This window comes from Dermacentor silvarum, chromosome 5, assembly GCF_013339745.2.
Source record: "Dermacentor silvarum isolate Dsil-2018 chromosome 5, BIME_Dsil_1.4, whole genome shotgun sequence".
Taxonomy (NCBI): Eukaryota; Metazoa; Arthropoda; class Arachnida; order Ixodida; family Ixodidae; genus Dermacentor; species Dermacentor silvarum.
In genome coordinates, this window is record NC_051158.1 from 51,883,109 (window position 1) to 51,897,590 (window position 14,482).

General features: G+C 48.8%; 1 protein-coding gene across 1 annotated transcript in view; it reads right to left on the reverse strand.

The window, feature by feature from the left end:
- Window positions 1-8,990: 8,990 nt before the first annotated feature.
- LOC125945633 (uncharacterized) overlaps window positions 8,991-14,482 on the reverse strand; it is a 42,555-nt gene continuing 37,063 nt past the window's right edge. Inside the window, exons 6-8 of the mRNA XM_049667838.1 lie at window positions 12,992-13,024; window positions 10,774-11,081; window positions 8,991-9,188 (exon numbers count right to left, since the gene is read on the reverse strand). Coding sequence (XP_049523795.1) covers window positions 9,024-9,188; window positions 10,774-11,081; window positions 12,992-13,024 — 506 coding nt within the window. The 3' untranslated portion in view covers window positions 8,991-9,023. The remainder of the gene's footprint in view (window positions 9,189-10,773; window positions 11,082-12,991; window positions 13,025-14,482) is intronic.

The following is a 14,482-nucleotide window of genomic DNA, read 5'->3' on the forward strand; positions in this document are numbered from 1 at the left end:
AAATGACGTCATACGGAACCTCACGGCGACGGCGACGGCGACGGCGACGCCGACGGCAGAAATCTGCTTTTGAGTGTCCATATAATTGCTATCGCAATAAAAGAGACGCCTACTTTTGCAGCCCTTAAGCGAGCACGGCGCAGAACGCGCGTTTGTTCTCCGCCGTGCGTTCACTCCCCGTGAAAGACGCGCCCCTCGCGCCCTTTCACTCGCACATACAGCGTTCGGCGCGCGGCGACGATTTCTTCTCCAAATGACGTCATACGGAACCTCACGGCGACGGCGACGGCGACGCCGACGGCAGAAATCTGCTTTTGAGTGTCCATATAATTGCTATCGCAATAAAACAATGTAATCGTCCTCGCAGCGCAAAATATTTATTACGCGGTCACTCAAAGAGCGGTCTAACTCATCGTAAACCTTATTTAACTGAATATCGCTCAGTAAAACTTAGTGAAGGGAAAGGTGGGGGGTTAAGATTCGCGAAAGAATTTCCTGAGCATAATATAATACAATTTCCAGACATTGCCTACTGACCTTTTAGAATAAACATGTGGATCCGCCATGGTGTTGCGCTGCCAATCACGAGGTCGCGGGATCAAATCCCGGCCGCGGCGGCGGCCTTTCGATGGGGGCGAAATGCAATAACGCCCGTGTCCCGCACATTGGGGGCACGTTAAAAATCCGCTGGTGGTCAAAATTAATCAGGAGTCCCCCACTATGGCGTGCTTCATAATGAAATCGTGGTCTTGGCACGTAAAATCCTAGAATTCAAATAAATTCAATCAGAATAAACATCTGTTGGAATACTGTCCGAGCCTCATCAATACCATTGCTAAACTATTCGTCGAAGTACTATAAAGTTGGAAAGAAATGGAATAGCCATGCCTTGCCATAAGTCCTCTCTCACCAAATCATGTCTGCCCGAAATGAACGTGAGCTTTAACGCCCAATTTACGCGCTAATTAGCAACAGGTTATCCACGCGTTGCAGTAGCCAATGTTTCGTAATGCTTGAAGACTTTCATAATTTCCTCCAGTTGGTACGTGGAAAGTAATGAGAATAGTAAGAGAGACGTTGTTATTCCCTACATCCATTCCTTGTCACATAAAGAACGTAAGGAGTACATATTTCCTACTTTATATGGGGTTAAAGTTGTATTTACGGCTGCCAATAAGTTAGCGCAGTTAAGCGCGCCCCGTGCAGAGAAAGAAAGAACAAGTGAACGGCAAAAGAAAGTACCACGGGTGTTATGTAAAAAAAAAAAAAATGCAGCCAGTTCCCCGAAGTGAAATCTGTCGAAACAGCGGAGCCGTTGTCGTTCTGTTTCTGCGAATGTCGCGTGTGTTTATTTTTTTCGCTGCGGTAGTCTTCGTTTTAGATCGAAGGAACGACCACATCTCCGCTGTTTCAACAGATTTCACTTCGCGAAACTGGCTGCATTTCATTAGTGAGACATGAACATCAAGGTAGGGTAGGAAACGCTCTTATTCACCGTTTAATCCCTCCCATATTTTGCTTGCGTTTTCGCAGGGTGTCACGTCGGGTGTTTTTTTTTTTTTTTTTACCCTTTACAAGCACGGCCTTGTGATCGCTGTGGTCTCGGTCAGTGGCGCGAGCCTGCGTCCGTCGGGCGAAGAGCGCGCGGCGCAAACCCCGGTGCCTCTTCCCCTTCTCCCTGGCGGGCGCTCCGGTTGGTCGTGTCCTCTCCTCCCGGCGACCGGGAGGAGAGGAGCCCTCCCAGGTCACGTGACCCCTCCAGCTCTGCCCGTGCGTGACGGCGCCGTCATCGACGGCGCACACTCGACTAAGAACAGCTCCGCTGTTAACGCACCAAGTTCGCAGAATGTCGCATGGGCGTAATGTACGGGATGATTGCTTTTAAGTTTTCCGGATTTAAAAAGATCGCCCATTGCAGATAATATATTTCTAGTCCTCGAGCTGGAATATTCAGAGAGCCGGACATGATTTATACGAGAAATCGAAACACATATTCAACTATGTAACAAATCACAAATTAACTTACTAATTAATTACATTACGGCGCATATTGCAATTTGTAAACTGTAGCCGGTGAGTTCGCAAGGCGTATCCACTTGGAATGAATTTCCAGAATGACACCAGTTTGGAGATATGTGACATCAAACTCACCGTAAAAATGCCCTCTTATTCTTCTCACGTTTTTTTCCACCCACGACGTTTTTAACAAAACGCTCTTCTATGCATTGAAGCACAAAAGTAACTGGAACGCTCATGTACGTATTTCGTCCCACACTGTGGAATATCTCGAAACTTGTATCATCTTGGAGATTCTTTTCAAGTAGATACGTTTGCAAATTCACCAGCTACAATTGATAAATTGCAATATGTGCCGTAAATTAATTCATTAAGATAGTAATTATTGATTTCTTGTTAATTTGATGAATATGTGTTTCGATTTCTCGTGCTAGCTAGTAATGTCTGCCTGTTCGAATAATCGAGCTCGAGAACAAGAATTACGCAATCTGCCGCAGGCGATTTCTGCACATTGCGGAAAACTTACAAATAATCACCCCGTATATAAATTTCCTTCTAGTTGCAGTCGCTTTTATGTAGGGCAGACAGGCCATTGCATCAATCAGAGAATAACTGAGCACAAGAAGCCGTAAACCGGAGGAACACCGCCTGACCTTTTGTTGAACTGACGCGATTTTAAATGCGCTCCAACGCTTGATGACACCACAGGTTTTATTCAAGCATAATAACAAAGAAGCGCTTCCTATAGTTGAGCATTGGCATTTAAAAAAAAAAACAGCGGTAGCTCGTGCGTAAGCCAACCTTCGATTATCTTACATAAAGATGAAATATCATGCCTAACCATGATATTTCATGCTAAGTGTGATATTTCATGCAACTTCATGGTATTTTTCTTTCGCGTAGGTCTGCACGTGTCTGCAGTGAGATTACCAATGCCTCTCCTGAGCTTGCGCTTGCGCTGCTACGTTATTGTGTCAGCCTTGTTTTCCGCCACTGTGCGACCTTTCAGTTGATAAGTCAGCCTTTGTGTTTTCCATTTCCTCCATCGTGTATCCATGCATATCTGCACGCATAACTTTTTTGCTAACATAAATCCCTTCCAACTGGCTGAACTTTCTTGCGTTCAAAGATCCTGGAGGGGTAGCTCCTTTATATATCTTTAGGAATGTCAATGCGTAAAAACAAAGCGTCTGTGTGTGAAATGACGTAGGAAGCAGGTCACGTGGTAGAAAGCGGATGGCAGAGCTTAGAAGAGCGTATATATATATATATATATATATATATATATATATATATATATATAGACTTAGAATATTTACTTAGAAGAGCATATATATGTATATATACACAACACACACATATATATATATATATATATATATATATATATTAGGCACGCCGTAGTGGGGGCCTCCCGGGTTAAGTTTGAGCACCTGGGGTTCTTTAACGTGCACCCAATTCACGGTACACAGGTGTTCTTACATTTCGCACCTGTCGAAATGCGGTCGCCGCGGCCGGGATTTGATCCCGGAACCCCAGGATTAGCAGGGCAACACCAAAGTCACTATGCCACCACGGCGGGTTTTCCGGGAGGAAGCCTTATCAATTCTTTCGTCGAGCACCCCATCAGAAGAACAAAAAATATCAAAGTTATGCTTCATACAGCAGCGGCTGATTGTGAGGACCCAGGACGCGGCCCGAGCTCAAGGCATTCTGGAATGAGGACGCCACTCCAAAGCTTCATTTACGTAATAAACATGTTTATTCTGTCTCTCTCTCTCTCTCTCCAGGATAGCGACACAACGAATTAGACGGATTTTCACAAAGAGTGTAATCGGCACTTGTTTTTTTTCCCTGTACTATGGGCATAATTACTGAAATCAAGTGTGCATTGTTCGGCTCACAGCCGACGTGTGCGTGTCACAATTTCACATTATACTCGTAGACGGCTGTGCTAGAGGAATTTTTTTCTTTTTTTTTGCTGATGGCGTGGTCTCTATAACTGGGAACTATTTAGTCGATGAGAAACTGGCGAACCTTCGGCAGTGCCACATTCCGTAATGCTCCAAATGAGTTTCCCCAGTTTCCACAACAGTGAGGATATATAAAAGAGAGACAGATAGAGATAACGCAAACAAAATGAATAAAAAAGGGAAAAAAACATATCTCAACCCTTATGGAGAGCCACGAATAGAAAACTGGCACTGCTTCAGCACCTGAACGGCACTAGCGCAGAGCCTTCGCTGCAGCCCGCCTCGCATGCATGCAAACCAGCGAGAGAGCAGCGGAATTCGCTCGGTATATCGCAATACCTGCAACTAGCGCATAGCTTATGAACCACGCCCTACCTCGAGATGCGGTTCGGCTGGTTCGGAGGCGAGAGATAAGGAAGATTAGGAAGGAAGAACAAAAAAAAAAGAGCACCTCGACACCCTGTCCCATGTAGGGCAAGCACAAACAAGGGCACACTGCGTGGTCCAAAAGCGTGGCTTAATTGTGTGGCTCCGATTCGTATGCATAAACATAACCGTGTTCGTGCGAGATTTCGTAACATGAAGCCGGTATATACGGCTCATTAGGAAAACGCGAAGAACAAATCCGCCTTTGCTGGGCCTTGCCTTGCTTAGATCCCACGCGTTTAGGTCAAACGTTTGCAGCAGGAGCGCGAACCATTTTCATCGTGTCAGCGCATTTGCTTCGTTTTATTTTACTCGATCAGTATGCAACGTTTGAACAGTATAAATGTCTTCTAAGCAGAGGCGTAACGATTTGGGGGGGGGGGGGGGGGGGGTCTACCGGACATGTCCCCCCATCTCCAAAATCCCACACTCCTCCCTTCCTGAAAGACCAACTCGAGCGATTTCTCGATGTCAACGGTTGTCGATGAAATTCGCTGTGTATGTTCCTCTCGACCCTTCCCATCATGCCCTCAAAAAATAGGTTTGAGATTTCAGCAGTTTTGTTTTTTTACAAATGAAATTGGTTAATTCTCTCGTACCGCATGCCTTGCCTGCTCCTCAGCTACTGGTCGCATTGTGTTATGACGCAAAGTGCGGCATAAGGCAGATTACGCTGGCAATGAATAGCGAACGACATCGTTGAGGAGCCGGCGATCGTGAGCTATATATAGTGTTTGGCGTGAGAAGTTGCTGTCGCGAGAATTGAATTGAGCACTGGGGTCTTACATGCCAAACCACGATTTGATTATGAGGTATACGCCGTAGTGAGCGACTCCGGATTAATTTTGACAACCTAGGGATCCAGAACGTGCCCCCAATGCACGTGACACGGGCATTTTGCCCCATCGAAATGCGGCAGCCGCGGCGGGGACCTGATCCCGCGACGTCGTGCTTAGCAGCGCAAAATCATCGCCGCTTAAGCTACCCCGCTGGGTGCTGTCGCGAGAAGTTACGTTCTGTGTGAACGGGCAAGCGATAGGTGGCAAGTGGCATTGCGTTGTTGGCTGCACGAACTTCAGCTCTCGCCAGCCGCACACAGTTTGAGCCAATGCCAATCGTGTTCAGCCGAGGATGGGCCTATCACAGTCGCCGAGTTCGTGCGTCTATACGTATAACGGCGGATATGAGCGACAGACCTGAAGCTACAATTAAGCCATTAGGATGAAGAAAACTGCTTTTGTAGTTCAGTATTAACCCTACGGATTTGAAATGAACTATTCTTCATTTCGTACAGTGCACACATAAAGATTCAGAAGCCTTCCCCTGTCTAGAAAATGGGGGTAAGCGAAGCTTGTAGCAAGACGACGCTGTCGCAGGCGTTCCGCTTCGTTTGCCCTAAATTCGGGGTCGGCGGCACTTCGCTGACGTTTGGCCTCAGCAACGCGCTCCCGCAACTCGGGGTTCGCGGCTGACGTTTCGCCTGGGCTTCAGCAGCGCTCACGCTAGAATCGGCACGTCGAAGACGAGCCCTTTTCCGAGCCAGTTCGCGGCGTCGTTGCTCAAACGCAACCTGCTCTTTGGCGGAACGCACCACGCGAGGCCTTCCCAACCGGCGGCCGAAACTGATCTGAGGCGAGGGAAGACCGGCGGAGCGCGCGCCAACCCCCTTCCTTCCCTTTCGCTGCCCGCGACACACCAAACGACCCTGATTGGTCGCTCGCGTCACGTGATCCAGCGCCGGCGTAGCTTCCTCCGCAACTGCTCTATTTTCTTTCTTTCCTTCCTCCCTTCTTCCTTTCTTTCTTTCTTGTCCCTGGCTCATACCTGCATATCCAATCCGGGTAGGCGCCACACGTGATTTATTATCGTTAATCGTGACGTAACTGACGAGCATGTGTTATTGATGTCATCAACTATCATTCATGTTAGTCATACATTTGTACCCCTCCATGCCAATTTAGGTATATACCAAATCAACGAGACGCGAGTTTTCGACAGGTAGGGTTTTAGCGTCGTTTCACCACCACCGCCGACACTTGTGAGGCAATACAAGCTTCGCTTGAAAAAGCGAGCAGCGACGACAAACGCGCTTGCCTGCGGAGGCAGTGCAAGGGCGTTCGAGCACACCCATTTCTGCCGGTGGATACAAAAAGCACGTGCTGACACTGACCCCAGTGCCTGTGAACGTGTGCTCACGTGGGCCCACATTAGTCCAAAGGGCAATTGCGGCGATGTAAAGGGAACTCTCGTTAGACAGGTCTATAGACCGGGTTTCTGTAACTTAATGACAGGCGCCGTGTTAGAGGCTGAGCTGCGGCAAGAATCGCTGGAGGAAATGAATACATTTACTAGGAGTACGCGGTACCTGTATGCGTTGGCGCAGCGAAACCAGTGTTTCACTTTTTCAAGCGAAGCTTGTATTGCCTCACAAGTGTCGGCGGTGATGGTGGTGATGTCACGCGAAAAACCGGGCTGCTCCCAGAGTAGAGCAGGCGCGGGGAAAGCGAGCCGGCGCCGGATCACATGACGCGCGCGACCAATCAGGGTCGTTTGGTGTGTCGCTGGGAGGGAAAGGGAATGAAATGGGGAGGGCGCGCCGGGTTCCACCGGGCTTCCCTCGCCTCAGATCAGTCTCGGCGGCCGGATAGGAATGCTTCGCGTGGTGCGTTCCGCCGAGGAGCAGGCTGCGTTTGAGCAACGTCACCGGGAATTCGCCCGCGAAAGGGCTCGTCGTCGACATACCGATTCTAGCGTGAGGGCTTCCAAACCTTAGGCGAAACGTTTGCGAAGAGCCGCGGGCCCCGAGTTGCGGGCGCGCGATATTGAGGCCAAACTTCAGCTAAGAGCTGCCGACCTTAAGTTCAGGGCAAACGAAGCGGAACGCCTGCGACAGCGTCGTCTTGCCCTCCAGGAACCCGACAACGGTGGTGCACGCCTAGTAACTACGGGAAAATAGTAGGTCAGGTACACGCACGACAGGCTTCGCTTACCCCCATTTTCTCGATAGGGAAAGGGCTGGTGATCTTTTTTATCTGTGCCGTAAGAAAAAGCAAAGGACACAAATTGTGCACTGTCTGTGTACGCCCTTTGTCTTTTTATGCGCGGACCAACTGGCCCGCAAGTTCTACGGAGGTAATAAATAGAGGTAATCGAGAGTTTGAGCGTGTCTCTATACGTAAGTTTACAGACTACCGGAACGCCGGAGAGTGATGACTTAAGCATCAGCGCTGGTAGCAACATCATGTGGAGGTTTACCCAACCACAAAGATTCGGAAACGAATGTTATTCTCGTCGACGCAAAATTAATTCCTGCGCTGATGCCGACTTTTTGTAAAACCGCAACAGAGCAGCCACTAGCCCTGCATTTGCAAGGTAAGCTCCGGTTGAATTTACGAGATGATAACGAAAGTCGCGACCATCAGCGCCGCTGCTCGCGTCAACGTCACCCGGTCAGTATTCCGACAGTCGCAATTACGTTATATGGACAAGCCAAAATTGTCTAATCTCTGCCTATATAGTCGCGCATATACTTGCCTCGCGAGGCCAGTCCCCCTTCGTCCGTTCCGCCATGCTCCTCTTTCCCACTGTGGCTGGAATTGCCGTCCTCCTCTCCTTCTACGAAGTAGAAGTGATCAGTCTCGTGACCCGCGAACCGAAGCACGGCCGGGGCCAGCCCCCTGAGCAGCAGGACGAGGCTGTCGTTGGCCGGTCTCTCCAGAAGAGGTCTCCACGACCCGGGCTTGCCCATTATCGACGAGTTCATGCCCGCCCCGAGAAAGCCCACGTCGTCCAGGAAGTTGATCACCTTGCCCGTGTCGATTGTGAAAGTGGGCACGCTGTTGTCCAGGTCGTCGAACAGGTCGCCCGACAGCAGGACGGCGAGAAGCACGACGAAGATGACGACGCCGGAAGTGACGAGTAAGCAAGCGTTGAGCTTGTACTGCTTGGGAGAAGGTGCAGCTGACGCCGCTGATGCGTCAGCAGCGCCTCCGGTGGCCCCATCCTTACCAGCGCCATGAGCCACTTCACCAGCGGCGCCAAAGTCCTCGGCGCACTCGATAAACTCCTCGTCCATTTCGCGATACGGCACCCCTCCATCTTCCGAGCTCTCTTCGTCAGCCGGCTTCCGGCGGAAGAAGTGAAGAAGCGTTTTGGTCCAGGAACTGGACTTCTTGGCGGTAGCGGCGGCCCTCTCGTGAGCTGGACCGCGGCCGAGCGTCGACCCGTGATGAGCGGGCGCCGGAGCGAGACCGGCGACAGGCGGCGCCGCAGCGTGCGGCTTCCCGCTCGGCTTGGCTTCTGTCTTCCCACCGGCTTTGTCGCCAGGTGGCTTCCTCTTCCCCTTTGTCCGCTTCCGGTTTCTTGCTGCTTTCGGCTTTCTTGTGGTGCGCCTCGTCCTTCCCGCCATGCTTGCCGCCTGGCTTGGCTTCCGGCTTGTGACCCGCCTCGTGAGGCGTCGAAGCTCCACCTGGCGGCTTATGCGCCTCCGGTTTGTCGTGTGCCGGACCCTTGTCGCCCTTGGCGCTGCCATCGTCTCCCTTCTTGGCCGACTTATCTCTGTCGTGCAGCATGTCCTGGAACTTCCGGTACTCGTGCATCTCTTCCGGGCTAGGCCACCCAACCGGAAACGCTCTTACCGGTAACCGCCGCCTTCCCCACGGTCTTCGCGAGATCCGGCTCTTCCGCTAGTTTCGGTTCCCACTTCTTCTCCTCCCGGGATTTAGCTTCCATGGCTTCCTTCATCATGGTGTCGATAAACTCCTTGGACTCTTTCTGCGACCCCACGTCGTAATAACTAAGGTTAATTGACTTGCTGCTTTGGACGCTGCGTGTTCAACGGCAGTGTTATACTAACATGAGTAACGGAAGCGGGCGCGTCTTTTTACTGCGGCACTGGCATATGCATGACTCGCCCAACACCATATGGCGCGATCACACCGGCGATTGACACAGGTAGCGCGCACCGACCGCCATTGGTGACCAAGGTGCGAGTCGCGGCGATCGATGTTCACACCGGCAAGCGCTCGCTGCCCTTCGCCACACCTGATTGTTTCCCGACTGGTGCCGTTCCCAATGTTCGCACCGCCATCGCCGCTTTACACAAGCGTCAGATTATAAAACGCTAAGCAGCGCTCTTTGCGACTCCGGTCGAAGAGCTGAAATATTGAGCAGCCAGTGATCGACCGGAAACGTTAGCTTTTCGAGCAAGGTGACCAGTTGCGGATGTCTCATTGCGACCAATTTGGTTGCGCGACCTCCGCAATTCGCCAGTGTGAACACGCCCTTGCCCGCGGAATAATCACTCCTGCTCCGTAGAGTGACATAAAAGGAGAGAAGGTCGAATGCGTAAGCGAATCCAGCGTCGTATCTACATGTATACAAGAGTAGATTATGAATTGGGTACATGCTGTACGTATTTGCCTCTTAATTTTTTTTCGGTCTATTGTTTTTGGCGAGTTGGTGCGTTCGTGTGACGAGACAACGACGAACCCAAGGAGAAGAAACAACAATACAGTTGAGAGACAGCACGCAGTCTCGTTTCTCTCTCTCTCTCTCTCTCTCTCTCTATTTGTGTTCGTCCGTATAGCGTTATTTTGTCACGTAGACTTTGCCGTGCTATTGAAAAGCTATTGCCACAACAGAATTTTCATAACGCTCGAGGCGAGGTTGACCATCCGCGTTACAACAGGTTTTTTGGCAAATGTGTAACATTATACTTAAATACCTCGCAATAAGACGAGGTATGTTATCAGCAAACGCTGTCCGGTGGACATCTGGAATGGCGCGATAATGGGAATATAAACCTTAGGCTAATTTTACTTAATTGAACCAGTGATTATAATGCAGTAACAAACTTTCGGTGCATGGAATATGTGTCGCCGAAATGAAAAATCTGTTTTGTCTCTACTGCATCGTTATCAATAATAAATGCTTCCTGAAACACCTACGGCACTGTACAGGAAAGCCCGATTTCGCCCCCCCCCCCCTCCCCCCGATTCGGCATCTTTCAAACTCTGTACAATACAAAAGACACCATCAAAATTATGCTGTATTTCTACTGAGTTCTGTCACCTGCGATATAATTAAAGTGCACTTCAACCGAAACTTTCTGTTGAAACGCAGTTGACTATCAAGCTTCGTTTTCCCAAAACTTGCGACGGCCACAGACGAATGACATGTAATCTATGAGCATTTCCTTTCTATGAGCATTACCATTCTAATCTATGAGCAATACCATTGTTGTTTTCTGTACAAGTGTATTCTCAGTGGTCAGAAGTGAAGGCGAACAATTTCCTCCAGTCTTCTATGATGTGAAACTGTGTTGGGGCATCAGAGGGTTCAAGTCCTTAGTCCCTACCTGTGACGTCGGCTTGGTGCTGATCTTGCCCAGCTGGTCTTCGACAAACTCGTTGAAGTCGTGCTTGTTGCGCTTCTTCTCCGGCGGCAGCGTGCGCACCTCCTCGTAGCCGAACTTGACCTTGTGGCCGGCCTCGGCGCCGCCCTTGCCGCCCTCGGCTTGCCGGTCGGGGCTCCTGACTCCTGCGCCCCCGTCGCCTCCGTGGTCGGCCCGCTTGTGTGGCGCGTTCGTCAACGAGTCCCGTCGCTTGAGCGCCGGCTTCAACGGCAGCTCGGTGGCGTTCTTTTGAGGTTCGGACACTTTCGGAGCTGGGTCGAATAACCGAAAAGAGTGTCCGCAAAACACAAAGAGGTCACATTTGCAGCCGTGAGCGCAGAATTTCGTCTACAACGAAATCAGTTTCGCAGAAGTCGGGGCGACGCTGTGCCTTCGATTACCAGCTGAGGGGGGAGGGGGGGGGGGGGGGCAGAGGACTGAACTCCTCGCTAGCTTACCTACACTTCAGTGCACGTTCAAGAACCCTGTGCGATCAAAATTGTGCTCTGCCAGGCTTATAGCTCTGCCTGGGCCGGACCTGCTCTACCCTGCCTTCCCCTACGTTGTACTCACATGAACTGAAAGTTGGTACTAGTTTGTACCAGTAGTTGTATTAGCTAGTTTGTACGAATGCATGAGTGGCCTAACAGAATTCATGATTACCGTTTGTCCTGTCGTCTTCCTTGAGGTTCTAGGCCAATCACGTCACTTTTAATTGCCGTGCACCACATTATACTTCCACGCTCTGCCTAGCATTGCCGTGGCCTGATCTGTTCTACCTTGACTTGCACTGCTAATGTGCGACCTGCCTTGCTCTGCCCTATCATGTCCTACTTAGCACTGCCTTCGACCTGTTCTATTCTGCCTTGCCGTACCTTGTACAGCCTTGCCCCACATTGTGCAGCCCTGCCCTGCCTAACACTGCCTTGGTCCGGCCCTCTCTACCCTGCCTTCACATACCTTGTGAACAGAGTAGTCATGCATTGTACTACCCCGCCCTACACTGCCTAACAGTGCCTTTGCGTGACCAGCTCTACCCTGATTTTATCCCTTGTATACCGCATCGTATTGATGTGCCCTGCAGTGATCTGGTCGGCTCTACTCGGCCTGCACATACCTTGGACTGCCTTATCAAGCATTTTACTGCCCCGACATGCACTGGCTAACAGTGCCTTGGCCACACCAGCATCCCCTTATTTGGTCTCTTGCACCACACCGTACTGTTCTGCCCTGCCTTGGTCTGCCCTACTCTATCCTGCCTTGATATACCTTGCACTGCATTGTCACACATTCTATTGCCCTGCTCTGCACTGCCCAACATTGCCTTGGCCTGATCAGATCTGCCCAGATTTGGTTCCTTGCACCGTGTTGTACTGCTTTGCCCTGCCTTGCCCTAGCCTGCCTAGCACTGCTTTGGTCTCATTGTTTTCAACACCATTGAAAAAAAAAATACACTCGACAAGAAAGTCCTTTTCTATTCGTCTATATTGCGATACAACATATAAATTATCATAATAATAGGTGCTTTCTTGAGCGACTGTGAATAGCGGAAACGTACTGCGAAACGAACATAAAAAAAGATGCCTCCGCGAACTATAATCACTGGTCAGAAGCAGTTTGAAGTAATGAGTAGTGATTAAAATTGCAACAAAATGTCCTATGTTTCATCGCGGTATGGTCGCGTGTCCTCCATGTGTATTGTTCGCTGCCGTGAATAAATTGGTCGGTGGCATTTCTGACCCTGTAGGCCTCCACCATGCCGATTTTACGAACATGTTCGGGCAGCGTGTAACTGAAGCAGCATTTATCGTTCCTTCGGAGACCAGCCTGCGCAGAACGGATGGTATTTGCCATCTCAGTGGATATATTCCTTTTCATAACGTAGATTTATTCACATTCAGCTGGCTGGAAACACGCTCAATTCCCTCCCCCCTTCCAAAGGAATATGGATAAACTATATGTTTGCGACACGTGAAGCATGAATTATATTAAATAAACTACGGTGTTTTACTGCCAGGAAGGAAGCCAGTATTACATGAGTACAGCTAGAAGACTCGCTGCCTGTCACAGAACGAGTTTTCCCGCTAGGCAGCGCAGGATACCGCTATATTTAGCGGCAGAACCACTGAACTGGCAACACTTGTCGCTAACACCGGATAAACGAGAATTCAAATGTTCTCACCTTCTGGTGACTTCGGTGGGGAACGAGGCTCCTCTGAAAATTGCACAGGAAGAGTAAGAGCAACTGTAGCTGAGGCTCTGATATTCAATAATTGGATGCAAGAAAACAAGCGAGACCACAATCAGTTATGTTAATGGACAAGTTATAAACTTCGCACTCCAACAACATTACAGCGTTTAATTACTCACGCTTAGAGAGACAGGTTTCATTGTTAATCAAGAAGCACACCGAAATAATTAGGAACGCTTTTTTTCTGCTATCAAACTTTTTTTTCACATTTGCTGGTTTTAGTTTCGGTTTTGCAAACGCATTTGCGTGCAATCAGTGCGATTCCAGAAGCTTGGGGAAAAAACATGCACTTCGGTTCATATTATGCTAGAAACCGTTATAGCAACCGTTCTTTTGCATAGTTTCCCTACCACCACTTTTATTCGAAATAAATATTCACGTCATCTTGCGTCACGGTGAATTACGGAAAGATTAGATTTGATTGGATTTATTGATTTTCCTTTACACACACACACTTACAGAGGAGTGGTAAATGGAGGTGGATGAGGGAAAAAAGCCGCACAGACGCGGCTTGAGGTAACCTCACCCCCTTAGGTACAATATGACTACATGGGATAACACATCGAGCACCATATATATTGCATTTATATAGAGGCCATAGAAACATTACAGTTATACAATATATGAAAGAACAATGAAATATTTCCACACGTAATAACAATGCAAACACACTGCGGCATTGAAAAAATTTAATGATATGCACTTGGTAGCAGACAAAAAAAAAGAACATAAGATACATACATTCGCAAACGCGCTCTAAAGAGGTGAAAGCAATAGAGTTTTAAACTCCGATAGCGATAAATCCTGTAAATTACAGCCTGCTCTATCATATGTATTCAGTAATCTTGGAAGGTTATTACAAAGCATTTGACAACCGTAATTAGTTCTAGAGCGCGGAACCTTCCATGCTTCAGGTGTACGAGTTGAATAACGGTATGAATTGACGGATAGTTTTGCAAGTTCTACAAGTAAGGTATTATTGCGTTTGGTAGCAAAGTAATATTCGCGTAACAGTCTACAGTTATAGATGTTATGGGCTGTAGCAATGTTGTATTTAACAAACAGGCTTTCAGTATGGGCGGCATACGGTACATTAGCGATGACACGTATTATTTTCTTCTGCATACGAAATAATTTACTCAATTTGCACTGAGTCGTGTTGCCCCAACAAGATGCCCATAATGCATGTGAGACACAAATAAAGCAATATAAATTAATAATTTTATAGAGACGGGTAAAGTATATGAGTCACATCTAGTCGCGGAATCCCAAATTGAAACTTCTCCCTTCCTTTTTATGTAATGTTCATATTAACATAAAGTTTGTCCATAGGCCTCTGCATGCCAGAAGCAAGAAAAAAAATGTCACTTGAGTAAATGGCGGTGTGCTGGAGAAGTTCCCTCGAAATGTAGAATGAGTGTA